The sequence below is a fragment of the Homalodisca vitripennis genome, chromosome 2 (assembly GCF_021130785.1).
Source record: "Homalodisca vitripennis isolate AUS2020 chromosome 2, UT_GWSS_2.1, whole genome shotgun sequence".
NCBI lineage: Eukaryota > Metazoa > Arthropoda > Insecta > Hemiptera > Cicadellidae > Homalodisca > Homalodisca vitripennis.
Genome location: NC_060208.1, coordinates 80111892 through 80130783, shown reverse-complemented (window position 1 = coordinate 80130783; position 18892 = coordinate 80111892). Strand labels below are relative to the sequence as shown.

Genomic DNA, 18892 nt, shown 5'->3' with positions numbered 1-18892 from the left:
TAATTATATATACAGCAGCTTATTTATAGAAGAGAATGTAACGAGTATCACAATAAAATATAATAATACTGGGAAGCCTACATAGGCAATCTGTCAGTATCATTCATTCAGTTTTACGAGGGAACACTATATAATTGCTGATCTTCATTTGAGGCTCTGCTTTTAACATGGGGTTGAAGATCAAAACTGCTTTAGATTGAAACTCGTCTATAACCAGTAAATATTTCACTTCAGAAAATTGTTGTGTTTTAGTTCTAATGAATTGTTAAATTTACAAGTATTATTATCTGTTAATACTTTTGTATTAAAATTTACTTTTAGTATAGATTTCCCCATGAGAAAAACTGTATTGAATATAAATTATAAACTATTAGTAAGCTAATAACAGGTAATAGTAAATTTAACAATTCGTTATCATTGACACACTAAAATTAAGTTTTAAACTTTATCCTAAAAGCAGGGCCTCAGACAAAGTATAAAAATTAAATAAATTCTTTGTTTAAAATTAATTATTTATGAAGGATGATTTGGCCATTTAACATTATTGTATGCTACCAAAAATACAACACTTGATTTGAGGATTGGAATCCATCCTCTTCTTCAAGTGTCAAAAATAATTAAAAAAAACAAGCTTAATGTAACATGTCAACTGCTGGAAAAGATTTTTTAAAACACCAACTAATACTCAATTTGAAATCTGAACGATATTCAAATTCATTCTGTCATGAGTGTTTTCACCTTGGTAAGTTCGCTAAAGTCACACAATGCAGACAGCTATCACGTGTTGTTTTTGCATGTCACCCGCTCTGGAGTTGTATATCTAGTGTCTATTGTACATGGAATATTCTACACACAAATAGATGATCAGCTTTGTTTTCATGATGATGGGACACAGATAGTGAAAATGACTTAAAGGGCATTATATGAAAAATAACAAATACCTGAAAAAAGATAATAAAAATAAGTTTTTTTTGCATAAAAAATATACCCACACTCTACAAACCCATCTCTGTAAAAAAAGCAAATAGAAAAATTCTGTACAACACACTTTTAGGTACAAAAACAAAACCGTTCAGAGGTTTAATTAATTAGTTAATATTATGTAAAATATAAAACTTTTAAACTGATAAAGCAAACATATTTAACTGCCTTAGAAATTTGAAAACAAATTCATATAGGAAGAGCATACGTGAGCCAAGGGCCTTTGTGAAGGCTCCTATTGAAAAATATGGAAATCCCAGGTTTTTGAGAAAATTTTTATAATTATAGGTAAAAATATGTTTTACTTATATTGTCAATGAGGTTTAAATTTATAGGTACATAATTTTTTAATCCAATTGGGTGGCAATGATAACGGTAACTGCCACAGACTTTTGACAAGTCATATGGAAATGATATAAATTCAGTATTACTATACCATAGTTCATGGAAGTATTTGGTAACATTATAAAGATGTAGAGCAGAGGGTAATTTACTTACTCCTTGAGTTCATCACAAGATGATTTCCACTTGGCAAGATCTTTAAGTAGTTTTTCATTCTCTTTCAACTTTTCAGTCTGCAAACTCATTTGATTTTCTGTCTCTTGAATCTGTTGCTTCAAAGCTGTAAAATAGAGACAAGAAATCTAAGAGATCTGTAACTTGTGCTTCTTAAACACTTTACACATATAACTGTAAGCTTTTTTGAAATTTTTACCATCACACTGAAATCTTCCTACAATGAAAACTTAGTTCACATTGAGGATTGAAGTTATTACAAATTGTTCATGTTTAATGAGGTATTAACATTTTTGTTCCAAAAGGCTGCATGGATGAAACATAATTATTGTATGTTTCGTAACTTTGGATGACTGCAATATTAAAACCCTGAAAGATATCCAGACTGAAATTATTATATAATCTAAGTATGTTATACATACAACTTGTTATTTTGTATTCAACAAAAGCAATAGTTGAGCGATACATATGTTTTGTTTATAAACACTCAACAATTTGGCAAGTCCTTCTCACTTTGGAGTGTAGACTAGAACCTGTTGGCATTGATTGTGGAACTACATTTGCAGAAGAACTACAACCACCATATTACTATTTTACGATTTTGAAATCATATTAAATTGTTAGTGTCTGAAAATTATACAATAAGATAAGTATACAGACCTATAAATACATATAGGTTTTTTAAATAGTGGTGTGGACGTCTGAGGTTCACATGTGATGGTCGATATACTTGCAAAAACAGATTTCTAAAACAATTACAAAAAAGCTTATTTTATGCTAAGATTATACATTTTGAAAATTGCTGTTTTGAAATTAGTAATGACAACATACTTACTTCGCTCAAGAATTGATACTTCCGTTGAGTGCTCACTATCATATTTAGCCTTCTCCTGTTGCATAGATTCCATGAACTTCTCAAGCTCTTTGATTTTACTCGATTTGTCCATCAATGATTTGTTCATTTCTAAAGCAGCTCTCTTTGCTGCTTCCAATTCCTCTTTTATACACTCTCGCTCTCTCCTTTCTAATTCCAACTGGTTGATAAAATCCAGTACCCTCATTTCTAATTCGTTCCTCTCAACAAAAAATTCTGTCTTCAAGTTCTCAATGTCTTGTTTATGTTTTTCTTCTGAGTCAATAACGACTTCAACAACCCTTTCATCATACTTTTCTATCAACTCACTCTTGATGCTCTCTTTTGTTTCTTCCAATTTTTGTAAAGCTACCATCAATTTTTCTTGGAGTTGTGTAATTAGATTGTCTCGATCTAGTATTTCCTTCTCGTATTTTAATTTCATATCATTAACTGCCTCACTCTGCTTGTCTAGATTTGTCTCATACATTCTTAGCCTTTCTTCTTCTTGATTTTGTATTACTGACTCAATTTCTTTATCTTTTTCCTAAAACAATCCAATGCAACATTTTTAAAATCTACTTTATTTTGTATACAGGTTATGTAAAATGTCTGGAAACACTTTGATATATTTTAAATTATAGCAGATAAAATTTACAAACTTTGCACAGTGTATTACAGCTATCTTAACAACTGTTTTATACATTAACCATTACATGCCTACATTAGTGGGAAGGTCCGTGGAGAGTCATGAACCACAAATGCAAGTCAAGGTCAACATGCATAAAATTTTATTAATGGTCTTTATTATTATAATACAATACCGCTTTTTAAACTTACGTATGCACATATTTTCTTTATCAACACAAAAATCAATATTACTTATACCACCAGAAACATCACAGACTGCAAATAAATGGTTTTAAATCGAAGGTGGATTTCAGAACCCACATGTGTTTATTTTCTTGGCCAATGCAACAACATAAACTCAACTGTGGAACCGTAGATAAATTAGAGGGGAAGTGTATTTAATCAGTTGTAACCTGACTCTCTTGGACCGTACTAACTTTTCAGTCATACGCAAGTTATATATTTTCTTTATCGGGAAAAAAAAGGCAAACTATCACTATGGCACTTCAAAAAATTTTGACAGAAAGTACACTAATAAAGCCAAAAGTAGACACTGTTTAATTGAAGTTGGTTTTTGTTGGTATATATTTTCTTGATCGGGGTACAGATCAAACTCAACTATGGCACGAAATGCCTTAGATAGAAAATGAATTTAATCAGATGGAAGTTTGACACTTTTGGACCAAATTAGGTTTTTAAAATGTATGCGTACATATTTATTTATAAAACAAAATCTAAAAGAAAACCATCAAAGCTTTATTTACGTATTGAAGCTATGGCTTTCAATTTTGAAAATTGCGTGTGACGCCATGGGTAACTGCTAGTTATACGTAAATAATACAGCTATAGTGTTTTAATAGATTGATATATACTATAACAACTACAGTGGCACTAACATTCAGATAAAACACAACTTCAAACAATGTTTGCTATGGTATTTACTGCAAATACAAAGTAATAATTTAGTACCTTAAATGGCCAGGAGATTGCCTGGATAAGGACTAAAACTTATAATTGCACAATACAGAGCGGCACAAATAGCCTGACAAGCTGAATGGGAAAAACACTGAGGGCCATAAGAGTGGCCCTGAGAACTCAAAGACAGACGTGGTCATAAATTTCTGACCTGACTCAGAGAACTGCCATGGCCATCCCTAATGGTCTGAGAGCTGAGAGGACAGTTACATAATTTCGTTGCAAGTATGAAGCGATAAAGGATAATGTAATCAAAATATTTTCTATACTTTTTCTGTATTCAGAGATGTTATTTTTAAAGAGCTATAAATTTAACATAAAACAAATATTTTCCAAACTCAAAATCGATTGCACACATTTATTGAAAATCGATAAAAATTTTTATAAAATTAAATTTTATGATATAATTGAGAATGTCTGCAAATAAGGTACTTGAAATTGGCTTAGTTTGTCATTATAGGATAGCATATTTACAATACTGAAGGATTAAAAACAAGAGGGGCTGGGCGTTAACATGACTCAATAAATCATTCGCTCTGTGATTACATTTTGAGGGGAAAAAATTATATAATTACATGACTGAACCAAAGAAATAGTGATCACTAGAAAAAGAAATTGGCAAGCAAGGATATATACGTATTGCATTAGGTTTACCATATATTTATACTTTCTAAGAATGAATTGTATGAACTTTGAATTTTACCAAGGGTACAAACAAAGATTTGAGTGGCCCGTGAAGCAGATACATGTCTCCTTTTTTGGATTTAAACTAATCTTATATATACTTTAAGATTCTTGCACACTGGCCTGAAATACTTGAAGTTTACTTAAATTGTTGGAGCTATCCAACCAAATATGAAATGTTGCATAGAAAATCATTGGTAACCTTAGTTCCTACCAAGATTGGCTTCAACCATCATGATAAAACTGTGCTCTTTCAACTGACCTATACAAACAAATGCTTATTATTAGCAGTTTTAGTTAAATATATGTTGACCAACATGGTTCTCCACAGAGAGGCTGGAATATTTCAAGGATGTAATTGTGTAAGCTACGTTTCACACTCAGATTTCAGAGCCCTAAAAACTGCTCTTTAAAACTTAAGTAATTCTAAAATGGATCAGGAGGTTTGAATATCTTCCAGTGACTTAAGTGTGTTTGGTATGCCACTTAAAAAGAATACGCCTTTGGCGACCCTGTTATTTGCCGCTGTATCTGCTACTGAATGTTACTTATAAAAATATATACCTGATAGGCCTATGTATATAGATATATTATGTATGTGTGTATTCTATTAATTATGTTGTATTCCTGTAAAATAAATACCTTGCATGGATCTTTTATCATGGTTAAATAATTGTAATAAAAAAGTGAACAAGAAATAGTTGAAAAAAATATAAGATGGTTACAGTACCAATTTTTATAAAAGACCTCAGGCTATAAAACAAAACCAAAGAACTGACCTTTTTGTACTCCTCAAAATCCTTGTTCAGTTTGAGAAGTTGCTCATCCACAACAGTCTTCTCAAATAACAACTTATCGACCTCAGCTTGAAGTGTGGTGACTTGCTGAAGGTGGTATTCCACTTCTTCCTCCGCCAGTAGTTGGGTCAACCTCTCCACCTCCTTGTTCCTCTCGGTCAACTCCTTTTCCAACTTGCTACAATTTCGTTCCAAATTCCTAATCTCTTCGTCAAAACCCTGAATAAAATTCCTCAATGCTTAACTTTTATACAGATTAATTCAATATCCAGTTGTATAAAATTTGTATACAGTCATTTAACATTTAATAAATTTATGTTGATCTGATTTTATGCGATAAATCATAAATTAGTTAATTAATTGCTACACATTTTAGTATGACACTGAGGATGCTAAACAATACAAATTTTTATTCTGAATGTCACAAATTTCTAGTTTACAGGCACACATTTAGTGTATAATGTGAACAATAAGGAATATTACTTGGGTAATATTTGTATCATCTATGCATTGCTTTAACCCTTGAAGTGGCAACCCTTGGAATTCTGTTGATCCTGTACTTTTCTACTTTAACTCATGATTTAATGTTTAAGGCTACGTTGCAACCTAACATAGCATATATCAATGAGAAGATGAGATTCTGAACTTTTGTTTTCGTAGATAAAAACATAACGGGCCATTCTTTGTTTGGCTACGAATAGTAAAAGAAATACTACAATAATTTGTAAAAGTTAAGATTTACCGGTTGTATAGACAGAATCCAGTAACTTTGAAACATTTCTTAGGGTTATTATTTTTTGTAGAAATTTAGAGTAGAAGCAATGTAAAGTTCAATTTCTGAAGCAACTATGGTCAATTGAATGTTTTATGTAGGAATTATAGTATTTACCGTAAGATTTTTGAAATTACGTTTTTATTTGATAAACCACAAACAAGCAAAAGATTCATCACTAGAAAAGAGATGAATCTTACTTTATTTGTACAAACTATATAAAACATCTATTAGTGATGTTATTTATAGAAAACGAAAGCCTAAGATCTGTAATACTGTTTGACTACCTGTGTAATCGTTCTCAGCAAATGACATAGCTGCATCAAAAGCAACCATTTTATAGCTTGTTGCAAAAACTTCTAAAGTATTTTATTATTTTGATGCACATGATGACAATGTAATAAAACAGTAGTACATAACAGTAGTACATCACTTTCTTTTATTATGGTGCATAGTTTAAAGTGTGAAAATTATAGGGTTCAATTTATATCATCCAGCATATTTTATAATAAGTAAATCAATTATGACTTTCATTATACTTGTAAGGTATCAATAAAATATATACCTACTTTTAAAATTTTTATTTTGTACATTTTTTGTTGAAAATTCATCCAAAAATTTGCTACAAAATGTATGTCTTGAAATTATAATATCATTATTTTAAAAATTCAAATCATTCAAATTTGCTATTTTTTTTTTTTTTTACTAAAAATAAAACTCATTTTTTCATTGAAATTTAGTTTAGCTTTTACAACATAGTAACAATTCAAACAATTATATTAACTTGATATCCTCTTTCATAATGGCCACTCAAAACCTTTTTTCAAATTCCCGATTTCCACGGTCAAAATTTCCGATTGTCTAGTCCATTTTGAAACCAAATATACCACTGTAACCGTATTTAACCTAAGCCACGGGAATGCCATGAAACTGCGGTGATCTAGCAAATTTCATCGCTAGCGATATGTGAGAAATTCATCACTATGTTTGGTGTGCGGTGAAGTTGTTCAGATGAATAGTTGATCGGAGAACTCATGGGATTTTTAGCAGCCCTCGTCCAGCCAAAGCCATTGTGACTTCAAAAACTTACGTGCATGGTAGATTCGGCTGGCTGGCTGCCTGCAGATTAGCAAACAATATTAAACTGCATATAGACTGGCAAATAAAGATGTGAGAGAATTCGTGCCCAAATACTGTGGCATAATGTAAATAACATAATTTTATTGGCCAACACTGATCTCCAGTACTTTAAACAACTCTCCAACACTGGTTGTGGCAGCGCTCGCCATAGCTCTTGCGTCCGTTTAGACTAACAATTATTGCTGTTGGAAAGTAAACTTGTGCAACCTTTTTTTCAGTCTAAAGCTAGTTCAGTCAAAGTTTAGATATGAATTACTTTACCTTTGTTTCAACCAATTTAATCTGACATCCAATTAGAACATGTGTGTGTGTGTGAGAGAAGTATTTGTTCAAACAACAACCAAGACCTCGGCCGCAATACGGATCTATTTTTAACAAGTGAAAATCACTGAATTCATAAAAACATTAGCATCTACCACTGGAAAAGTAAACAATGAATACAATTGGATATTTTATTATACTTTAGACGCATGAGTACCAACATAACAACAAATATTAGACTCTCCAAAACATCGAAACTTATAAATGCCAGTTACTTTTTGAACACAACTGATACATTAAAAAACTGAACTTACTTAATCATATACATGAACTATAGAAATCTATTTTGGCAAGTCATAAATAATCCGTGTATGTAGCATGGTTTTGAAAACACTAACTATAAACTAGAAAAAATATCTTACACATTCAACTCCTTCAATATGGTTCTCCATCATGTCAAGGGCATTAGACTTGGCAGTTACTTCTTGTTTCCATTCTTCAATTTCGTTTTGGAGACTTGCTATTTCCTGATCCTTTAAATAAAACAAACAAATTTCATCACTACATTACAAAAATCACAATAACCAATATTGTTTATTCTTTTTATTTTGTAAGTCCTTTCAATATCAATGCTATCTTCTTCAGACACATAACAACAAATTTTAATTAATAATAAACTACTTAATGATACGGTGTTGATACTAATACTTATAATATTTGAAGAATCCTACTTTTCAAATTAAAATTTCCTAATAAATTTTAAGTAGAAATGAGAATAAATCTATTTCCAGCATTGACCAACGATTCTGTCCGGGATTAATTTGAACATTTCAATTTAAGTAACCTAACATTTCTCCATTTACCTTTTCTGTGATTTCTTTCTCAAGTTTTTCTAGTTCTTCTTCTGCTTCCTCTTTCATTCTGATTTCTTCCAAAAGGTCGCTGCGGGCTTCTTCCAATAAGTTTTCTCTTATCTGTGGTTAACATAAAATTTAAGACTACAGTAAAAAATTATCAGCAAAAATAAATTCAAGTGATAGCTTCCAGATTGTTTAGATAATAACTAAATAACATTCTAACCTTAACAACTGTACAAGTAGGATTATTCTTGATAGCACTTTCAATTAACTAGAAATCTCTTTGGTAAACCTAATTTATATAACCTATTTGTTTCACCCTTCAGAATTAATAATTGTTAAAAAATACACAAACTTCAAAGTTTGCTCAAGCCAATACAAAAATATTTAATATTAAACAGCATATGAGTACTTGGTGATGGAGTAAATCTTCACCTTAAACATACTGCACTTGGTACTTATGGGTTCCCATTCAATCTTAATTATCAAATTCACAGCTCTTTCGAATACAAAATAGTACTTTCATGGTCGATTGATTTTATAAAAACTATTATTAGTAAAAACAGAAAAAAGATAATGTTTTTGTTCACACCGAATTCAGTCTCTAGTACCAAAATACGCTAAGAGCATGTGTAGCGACCTATGACTCAGCACTTTTGTGTCTGTTACTGGTTCTTGCATCCAAACTCAGCTTGAATACAGGTTTGTTTAGTTTCAGTTTGTTTCTACAGAATGATAAAACTATTTAAAACTTCTCATTATTTCACTAACGATGTCGATGATTCGTGCAGGAATGGGCGGTTGCATCTAAAAAATAGGAATTCGTTTTAGGCCTTGGCTAAGACACAAGCAGGGGGCGGTATGCATCATAAGGGATTGTTTGTTAAATAATGAGCATAAAAAGGGATAAAATTTGCCACTTCTATCATACCAGAGCTCTTACTATTGATCGACCTGTTCACATGAGCGAGAATTGTGCAAGCTTAATCACGGCGATCGGCCATGGTGCGATCGGAGGTCTCTTTCAGATGGTCAATACAAGTTTCAGCGTTCTACTGCAATTAAAGTTACCCTTCCCCGCTTCTTTCAGCAGTCATCTCTTGATGAAACAACAAGAATGAAGAACAATTTAAATTTTTGTTGTAATGCTTCGCTGTTCCATGAGAAGAGATTGAACAGTGGCAGGACAGTTTTGAGTTTCTCCCATCTTGAGATCCAGGTTTCGATTAAGTCAGTTTAACCTATGGCTATTGCACTGAGAGGTAAGGGAAGATGCCAGAATATTAAAAAAAAATATTACCATATGTCTGAAAGATAATTCAATGAAAAAGGGTGGAATATTAACTTGTTTCTTGATTCTACAACACAAGTCTACACTCTACTTCTCCTTTTTTTATTTAAAGTTTGTTTTTGACGATGGAAGGTTTGTGAAGGAAACAGAATTTTCCGGACACTTGCAAACGTTCTGTGATACAAAAATCAGTAACACTATGTTTCTGATGTGATGATTGCCATTTACTATTGGCCTCTGCAGTTGTAGTTCAGTTTTAATAATTAGTGTTGTGTTTTTTTTTTTTTGTTTATTCTAACCTAGATTTTAATTAAGTGTTAGATTAGTTATTTACATGAAGAAGAGATAGTGTTAGTGATTTTTTTGTATCACTGAACTTGGTAAATGTCCAAAAAAGTTTTGTTTCCTTCACAATCCTTCCATTGTCAAAAACTAACTTCAAACAAAGAATTGATTCTCGGTACAGACCCAGAACCAGTAAACAAATCAAAGACCTTGTGAGCTTGAATCTTAAGTTAACTAAACACACTAATCATTTAACTTTTTTGCATAAATGTAAGGCTGAAAATCTTATGCCTATAGGGTTAACTCTAATAACTACTTATCTTAGTAGGAAAGCCAGCAAAATGTTGTCTGGTGCTTCTAAATCCTTACTTAAAGATAGAATTGCATATCATCAATGTGAAAGATGTAAAAAAAAACTAAATAAAAACCATGATCAGTACAGAATTGAACATGAACAACATTATCGAAACCGTCCAAAATAGGTATAAAAAGTTTCTACAATAAACTTGAAAAATATTAGGCCCAAAGAATGTGATTTGCCTAAAGATGGCAAAGTGAATACAGATGCAAACAATAAAAATGTAATCAACCTCTCTTCAAAATCCCCAACGGAGCGGAAATATCAGTTTTATCTAAGGATTTAAACTTTTTTGTGGCACAAAAATTAGTAAAGGCATTGGATTTCTTAATTGGAATCGAGTCTGCTATTGCACAATTTTCTAAAGAACAGGATGACCGGTTTCGTTGAGGTCAGTCTTCTGCTCAAGAAAATTCCTCCCACAAAGTCCAATTTGACAATACAGGACAAAAAAGCCATTAAAGTTTAGTTTAAATTAATTTATCAGTACTTCTCCGGCACTTCTGGTAAAAAAGAAAAACATCCCTGGAGATAATACCCAAATTCAAGCTCAGATCACATGAGAGCTTGTAAAGGGTCTTCTGTAATGATTCGATCAAGTTGTGAGTCACCATGTAATTCGTAAGTATCAACGAAGCATCCATACACTGATTTTTGTTAAGATTTTCTTTGTTAAGGGTTTCTGTTAAGATTTTCGGTACCCATCTTGCACATAATTTATGGTAACCTAACTTCTGTGTAACAAATTCCTTGAAATTTGAGGAAAACTATGTCAGAGTTCTGTTATTGTGAATCGGCAGTCTTCTATAATGTTCTCATTTACTTTAAAGACAATGTCATCAGTCACAATGCTTGGCCGTCTACATTATTCACAGTGTGTCCCTGACACACTCCACCTTCAGTAATCACATCGTTACCATAAACTTCACAAAGTTGGCGATAAATCTGAATTGGTTTATTGTGCTTAGCCAACAAAAACCGTATTATCGACAGCAATTCACAACTCACAGGATTTTCAATTGCGCCACATATTTTAAACTGCTATTGTAAAGCAACAAGGAGTGATAGAAACCTCTCACTAGCACGGCTGGATGGCCACGATAGTCCCACCCCTATCGGCTACAGAGCGAAATGTAATCTACTTTCTGGATAACCCTAGTATATCGCATAGTAGTAGATAGGGAACTAGTAGTCTCTGTATAATACCAAAGCACCTAAGTATTATGAGGTATATTAATTTTTCGCTAAACCAAATATTAGTGGTTATATTATTTTTACATAGGTGTAAAAATATTACATGTCAAAACTGATAATACAACTCTAAAACGTAAAAATGACTAAATAAAAAATTAACATGTTTTTAAAACAAAATAGTAAATTAATTACTCCTATATTCAAGCAGATTCATAATACCCATAAAAATTGTACAAGAGTGAATGTTAATAAACATCAAATATTTAAAGAAAACAAAGAAGTGTGGCACATAGTTGATGACTAATTATTCATGTATACATTATTTATTTCTTATGTCTTACGTAAGTATTTTAATATTAATAACATTTATTATTAAAAATTCTTTAGTAGATACAATCAAATCATTAATAAATGCACTTTTTTTACCATGCAAAACTACTCGCTCTGGTGAAAAAATTAACTTATAAAATAATATAATTGTAAAATAAATAATGATAATTAATTGTCAGGTAAAGAATTATTCACAAATATGGGTATATTGTTAAAGGTGATCTATCTGATTATAAGTGTCAAAAACAAACAAATAACAAATAAATCCAAGTTTTTATTTTGTAGTGCTCAGATATCATATGAAGTAATGCAAATAAAAAAGTATTAACATCATGGTGTACCTAAAGTAATGCCTATATGTTTTTGAGGTGTCAACACATCTATGGACTCTCTAGCCGAATCCACTGACATCTATATCTCGAGAAAGATTGCGCACCCATGAGGTTCGATTGTGACGATTGGTAGCCAGTGTGAACTGTCCAGTGCTCCCCATACACTAATACGTCACAGGGGCTGTGGCACACTATTGGCTGCAATCTTATTAGTGACAGTGGTTTACGTTAATTGTGCCTGCACGCTATTGTCAGCTGTAATCTGCCTGCTCATGATCATTGGAGTGAACTACTCCATTTGATCAAGTACACTACCAAATCGCACCAGGACTGGCTTGCCCAAATCTCACTCCGTAGAAACCGGATCTTACAGTACAATCGCGGTGACGACACATATTGATTGATTTAATCATAAGTTATAGAGATTTTTACAGTATGTAAATTAAATTCATAACTTATTAAAGGTTTTTTCACAGTGAACAAAATTCACGGTTTCAAAGTTGGGTGTGGACCGTGTATTTGTAATTTCTCAATATTTGCTCCACTAAGGCTTCTAAATCTCAGACAGTGCTTAAGAAAGATGAGGCAGGCTTAAAGTTGAAGTAGCTTATAAATCTCCACACGCTGCAAATTATTTTTTTAATTTTGCCTTAATGACAAGATAAATAAAAAATATAATTTTTTGAATTAAGTGAAGACCTAATTTATTGTATAACTAACTTAAGTACGCTTTCAAAGATAAATCCTCAAGGAAATTGAAGATTACAAAACGTAACAACATTTCTAAACTTTAGTTGATGCTAGTCACAGTTTCAAACATTATTTCTTCCTTATTCTTACATGAATAACTTCTGTCCACCACCAATAAATTATTTTTCTGCTCAAATTAGTCAATTGTAGGTTTCTAAGAAGTTCACTAGTCAACATTACACTGATACGCTCTATGGGCAGTACAAGCATTTCCATTACAAAATCCGTAAATTTCTAGGATTACTTTTTGTTTTATCAAGTGGTCTCAAAAAGTACAAGAATGGGAGAAATGAGTTTTTTGGTGATTTGATTTAAATCAAATTAGGCTATAAAATCTAATAGCTAATCTAATTAAATCTAATACCCAGATTAAGATGAAGTCTACTTAATTAAGATTCGATATTGCTATGCATTATTATACTTGACTGTATACAATGAATAATTAAACATACCTTTAATTTGGATTCCATTTCTTTTTCCAAGGCCAAATATCCTTTTTTCAGCTCACTTTCCTCACCAAACTGAAAAAAAATTAGTAACTGAATCTGATCTAAAACAAACATCTCAAAAACAAGGAGATACAAGTTTCTCAGCTATTTTGACATTCTGCTTTTAGACCATCTAGGAATAAAATTATGGATGTCTTATGAGAAGAAATGGCCTTAAAGCAACAGGGAAGTCATGCTGCCCATAAAAAGTGGACAAAGATGGTTCCATACTATGGAATTTTTCCGTACGTGATCCGTACTTGAAAATGTTTAACTTAAACTACGTTGAAAATTACCAACTTCCTGAGATTCTGTTCATATGATCCTAAAGGCACCAAGAAACGATCTTGAATTAATGTATGTTCCATATAATCTCCTTCAACATTTCTAAACGTTAAATTAGTATTTTGTATGAGAAAAGGTTGCTATTTTTAAGACCGTCAGGAAAAGAATTGTGTACGCTCTTAAAAACTTAAATTAAAAATCGATGATTCCTTCATCACTGACATAATATGTGAAAAGAACATACCATTTCAATTTTGGCCTTCAGTTCTTTGATGTCCCTGTCTTTCCAGCCCAGCTGAAGCCGAGCACCAGTCAATTCCAACGTCAACTCCTTTTTCTCCTCCTTCATCATGTTGACGAGCTCTGTTAGACCATAGATTTCTTTCCTCTGTATCTGAACTTCTTCTTTCAGATCCTCAATCTCGTCCGGCTACAGAACAGAAGTAATGTAACACTGAACTGAGTCATTTTTTTTTAGTATTTTAAACAGTGAGTTTAGTATTATTTGAAATGTCCATTGATTTAAACAAAACAATGTCAAACTGTTATTGATGTTTTCAACACAGATATGTTTCAGATAGAGTTGTAACTCTCACGGCTGCAGGGATGTAAGTAGTACAATTCACTATTAGAATATGTCTGCTGAACTTGATTCCAACGAACACACTTTTAGCTTCAGTGTTGCTTTATTTTTATGAGCTCCAGTGATGTAACCGTAACCAGTATTAACAAAATTACAGGGTTAAGTAAGATGGATTGATTAATGAAAGGTCTTAATAGCAGCTAAATGCAGAAGAAACACATTTAACTATTATAAATACATTGAAATTACGTTTCATACACGTTCTCTTTTCTCCTACAATGTGCACTCAAATATTTTCATACAATATAACCTCTGTGAATAAAAAAAAATAGTATTAGTATGACATAAAAGAAGAAAATAAAGGAATTCTAGGCATATACTTTAATATTATTAAACATACTTCCTTTTTATGAAAGTCACCATAAGAGACTTTCCAACATTTCAGGACCAGCACACAGAGTTCAGGAAATAAAAGCAAAAGGTATTTAATTTGCAAAATATTGGTTTTAAAAACATCTATTTCCTATTTTACAGGAAGATTTTTTTGTTACTTTTTATAATTCTTAACTGTTTGAATCAAACCTGATTTATCAGTCATTAAAATACCGCAGTATCTTCTATTTGATTCATTTTACTTGATATATTATGTACCTGATAATTCTCAGTACTCACCCCAAATAAAGTTTCAATATTATTATATATTAATAAATAACATTATGTCTGCATACAATATCTGGTTCTTTTAGTTTGAATAACAAAATATTCAAAAGAAGTTAACATATCTAAGACTTAAATTAAAGTAAATCAATATGAGTATTACAATCAGACTCGCCATACAACTGCTAAACACAATTAATTTGTGTGTCAAATATTGATAAACAATAACAAAAGTACTCACAAGATTAAATTCATCTTCTTCCTCAAATCTCCTTTTCATTTTCTTCGCAGATCTTACGCAACTGTTGCCAGACACCCTTTCCTCAATGACTCCAGCGTCTCTTGCTCTTTGGTCATCAAGCCTGCAAAGATTATGACTCATTTGATCCTTTTTCACTACAAATATCTTAAATAGTCTTCCCTCCCAAGTCCATTCAATTCAGAGATGAAAGTGAATATTTAATTTGTTTACTCAACAAAAAGCATTAATTTTATTCGCTGATTTCAAGCTACTGATTTTTATTTTTTATATAGGTAAGGAAGAGATTTATGTTAAATAATTCATACTGTTCATATTAAATTTGAGTTTTAGTGCATTCATACAAGAATAAACTTTTTTACAAGTATAAAAACTAAGGTAAAAGTTTACACACATTTTTAATTGAATTAACAACACAATATTTTTTATTTGGCTTTATGATTGAAAAAATGCTTTTAGAAAATTTGATTTTTATCTTTGATTCAATCCAAAACCACCATAAACATCAATTTTTCAACACATGACATCTACAATCAGTTGATTAGTTTGTCAGTCATTGAAAACAACAGAGAGGAGAAAATATAACATAGGATTTGATTCAATGATTTACCAGAATTAAATTCACTCACTTATGTTGCTCCTTAGCCTTATTTAGCAGATGTTGCAACTCATCCTTCATCTCTTTTCGAATCTCCTCTTCTCTCTTCTTTATTGCTTTCCTAGTCTGAAGATGTTTTACTTTCTCTTCTTTCATTTTCTCTTTCAGATCCTCAACCAAAACTATGAGATTCTGTAAAAAAAAGAGATTACAAAGTGAATCTTTGATACTATTTGTAGTATGCATAACATTTAAAACTACTTTTCTATAAATTTACAACTGTTTGCTGAAATTAACAATGGAGAAGTATAATTTACGCAATTCGGTTTTCACACTCAAATTGTATTGTACATGCAGTTTTGGGAATTGGAATGTTAAAATAACTTTGATTAGGATAATAAGTACTGCAGTTACAATGAGAACAAAAACCACAGGTGACAAGTAATATGTGATATCTTTTCCTACTTTATTATAAATTCATATAGCATTATTAATGTTTCGAACTAAACAGAGAATTGTTCAGTAATTTATATAACAAATAATTCTGATAGTACATATACAAGTTATAGATATATGTTCTACTTTGTAGAATCTTGCATTACACGTTTGCATACCTTTGAATTAGAATTAACTTTAAACTATGATAGTCATTTGAATGAATAAAGACAGTATATAAATGTTGGATTTAAGCTTTGTTCCAGTTGAATAAAGTGAATTTAATTGCCAACTAACTAAGTCATGTTTATTCACATATTTATTGAGAACAGAGATGAGTTAGCTTGAGCTGAATAATTTTTATCAAGTCATGAGGTGTGTTAAGTAACCATGAAGATATGTTAAGTAAAATAATACAAGTATCTACAGTAAACTGTGACAGTTTAAAATTCTTGGTTGTCTCGTTCAAACTCCTCTGTACGGTTTGTTAAATGATCTTCCTCTGTTATCAGTCAGAGCAGAGTTTTCATTTCACTAGGAAACATGTACTAGTAGTACAAGATCCCGCTGTATACATGGACCTCTCATTGTTTTACCAGATGAAATAATTTTTTTTTATTTCAAATTAAGAAATACTTACAAAATCCGGTCAGTTGCCATATCATATCCTGGCAAGGCTATTTTTAATTAAAAATTATTTAATTAAAATTCTTTACATGAACACCATCATTCTTTTTCATTTTAAATTCATTACGAATGGAAAGTTCAATACATAGACAATATACTACAACACCGTTCCCTACCTTTTTTCTGGCAATAATACCTGGCAACTAGGTGTGAACAGGTAAATGGGTGTAAAAATTTCCCATTATTCTTTTTCTCAAAAAATCATATATGAAAATGTAGGTATTTTTATTGCGAATTAAATGGTATATAGTTGCCTTTTTTTATCGTGACAAGTCTTACAGTTGCCGCAATTTAAAATTTAAATAATTTTATTTGGAAAGAAATGCTGACAAAGAGCGCTATATACGTTGATATGTACATTAAAGAGAGACACAAGAAACAGCTGACTCTCAATGCTACTCGTATCAATCGATAGAGAAACATGTTAGAATTGAAGAAATCAATTACGAATGTAACCACGAAGAAGCTGATACTCGAATAATGTTTCATATCAGCAAAGTAAATAAATATGAAAATGTAGGTATTTTTATTGCGAATTCAATGGTATATAGTTGGCCTTTTTAACAGCTGCAGAGGAGAAGACGGCCCAATAAGAGAGGGGCGAGCGTTCAGTTTTCCATTAGTTAGAGAAAGATGCCTATACTCTCCCACCAAAAATTTGTTTTAAATATCGTACGAGGGGTATCCAAAAAGTAAGTTTCCATTAATTATGAAAAAGTTAAAAAGACTCAAAAAATAACTGAAACACATTTATTCAACTTTTTAGATCATACCTTATTTTTCTACATAGTTACCATCCCTTTCTAAGCACTCTTGGTATCTAGGAAGTAGTTTTTTTATTCCAGCATCACAAAATTCACCCGCCAAATTTTTAAGCCAAGTATCCACCTCATTTTGAAGGTCATCGCTGTTGGCAAATCGCCGACCGCCAAGGTGTCTTTTCAGCTCCGGAAACAGATGAAAATCGCTAGGCGCAAGATCTGGTGAGTATGGAGGATGACCAAAAACATCCCACTTAAATTTCCTCAAAAGTTCCATTGTTGCACGAGCAGCGTGTGGTCGGGCGTTATCTTGAATAAGCAGAACCGTGCGCGACAAAAGTCCGCGCCATTTATTCTGTATTGCCCGCCGAAGTCTGGTGAGAACTTCACAATACCTTTCTGCATTTATGGTTTCGCCACGAGGAAGATAGTCAATCAATAACACTCCACGGCAGTCCCAAAAAACTGTAGCCATTACCTTTCCTGCCGACTCAAAAACTTTGGCTTTTTGAGGAGCTGCCTCTCCTTTTTTTTGCCACACCATACTCTGGCGTTTGGTCTCTGGAGTTGAGTGGTGAATCCATGTTTCATCACCAGTGACTATTCTACTGAAAAGGTTTTCATCTTCATCGTCAAACAATCGCAAGAAAGACTGGGCAGCAGCCATTCGTTGTTGTTTATGGGCATTGCTCAATAAGCGAGGCACCCATCTTGCACACACTTTTGCAAGCTGAAGATTTTCTGTCATGATATTGTGCACAGATGACCGGCTAACTTCAACACTTGACGGCAGTTTATCCATAATTTCATCGAGAGTCACTTGCTTATCATTGTCAATAACTGCTCGTACAGCATTAATGACGTCAGGTTGCCGAGAATTGGCCGGTCGGCCACTACGCTCATCGTCATGAACATTTTCTCTTCCAAAAACATTGCACGCCAACGACGGACCATCTGAACGGACATAACATGTTCACCATACACTTGACACAATTGACGATGAATTTCAACGGCAGTTTCGTTTTTGGCGGTCAAGAAATGAATAACACTACGGACTTCGCAACTGGCGGCAGAACGCAGTGGAGTCTCCATGATGTTTGGGCAGCAACTGACTGAGAAGCGTGACAATGGGC

General features: G+C 32.2%; 1 protein-coding gene across 2 annotated transcripts in view; it reads right to left on the bottom strand.

Moving 5' to 3' along the window:
• Positions 1–18892, bottom strand: part of LOC124354239 (kinesin-like protein KIF20B) — a 77090-nt gene that overhangs the window by 24069 nt on the left and 34129 nt on the right. For both annotated transcript variants that reach the window (XM_046804547.1, XM_046804549.1), the window contains exons 12-20: positions 15908–16068; positions 15261–15381; positions 14024–14209; positions 13459–13527; positions 8473–8583; positions 8032–8142; positions 5419–5655; positions 2333–2897; positions 1480–1603 (exon numbers count right to left, since the gene is read on the bottom strand). In XM_046804547.1, coding sequence (XP_046660503.1) covers positions 1480–1603; positions 2333–2897; positions 5419–5655; positions 8032–8142; positions 8473–8583; positions 13459–13527; positions 14024–14209; positions 15261–15381; positions 15908–16068 — 1685 coding nt within the window. The remainder of the gene's footprint in view (positions 1–1479; positions 1604–2332; positions 2898–5418; positions 5656–8031; positions 8143–8472; positions 8584–13458; positions 13528–14023; positions 14210–15260; positions 15382–15907; positions 16069–18892) is intronic.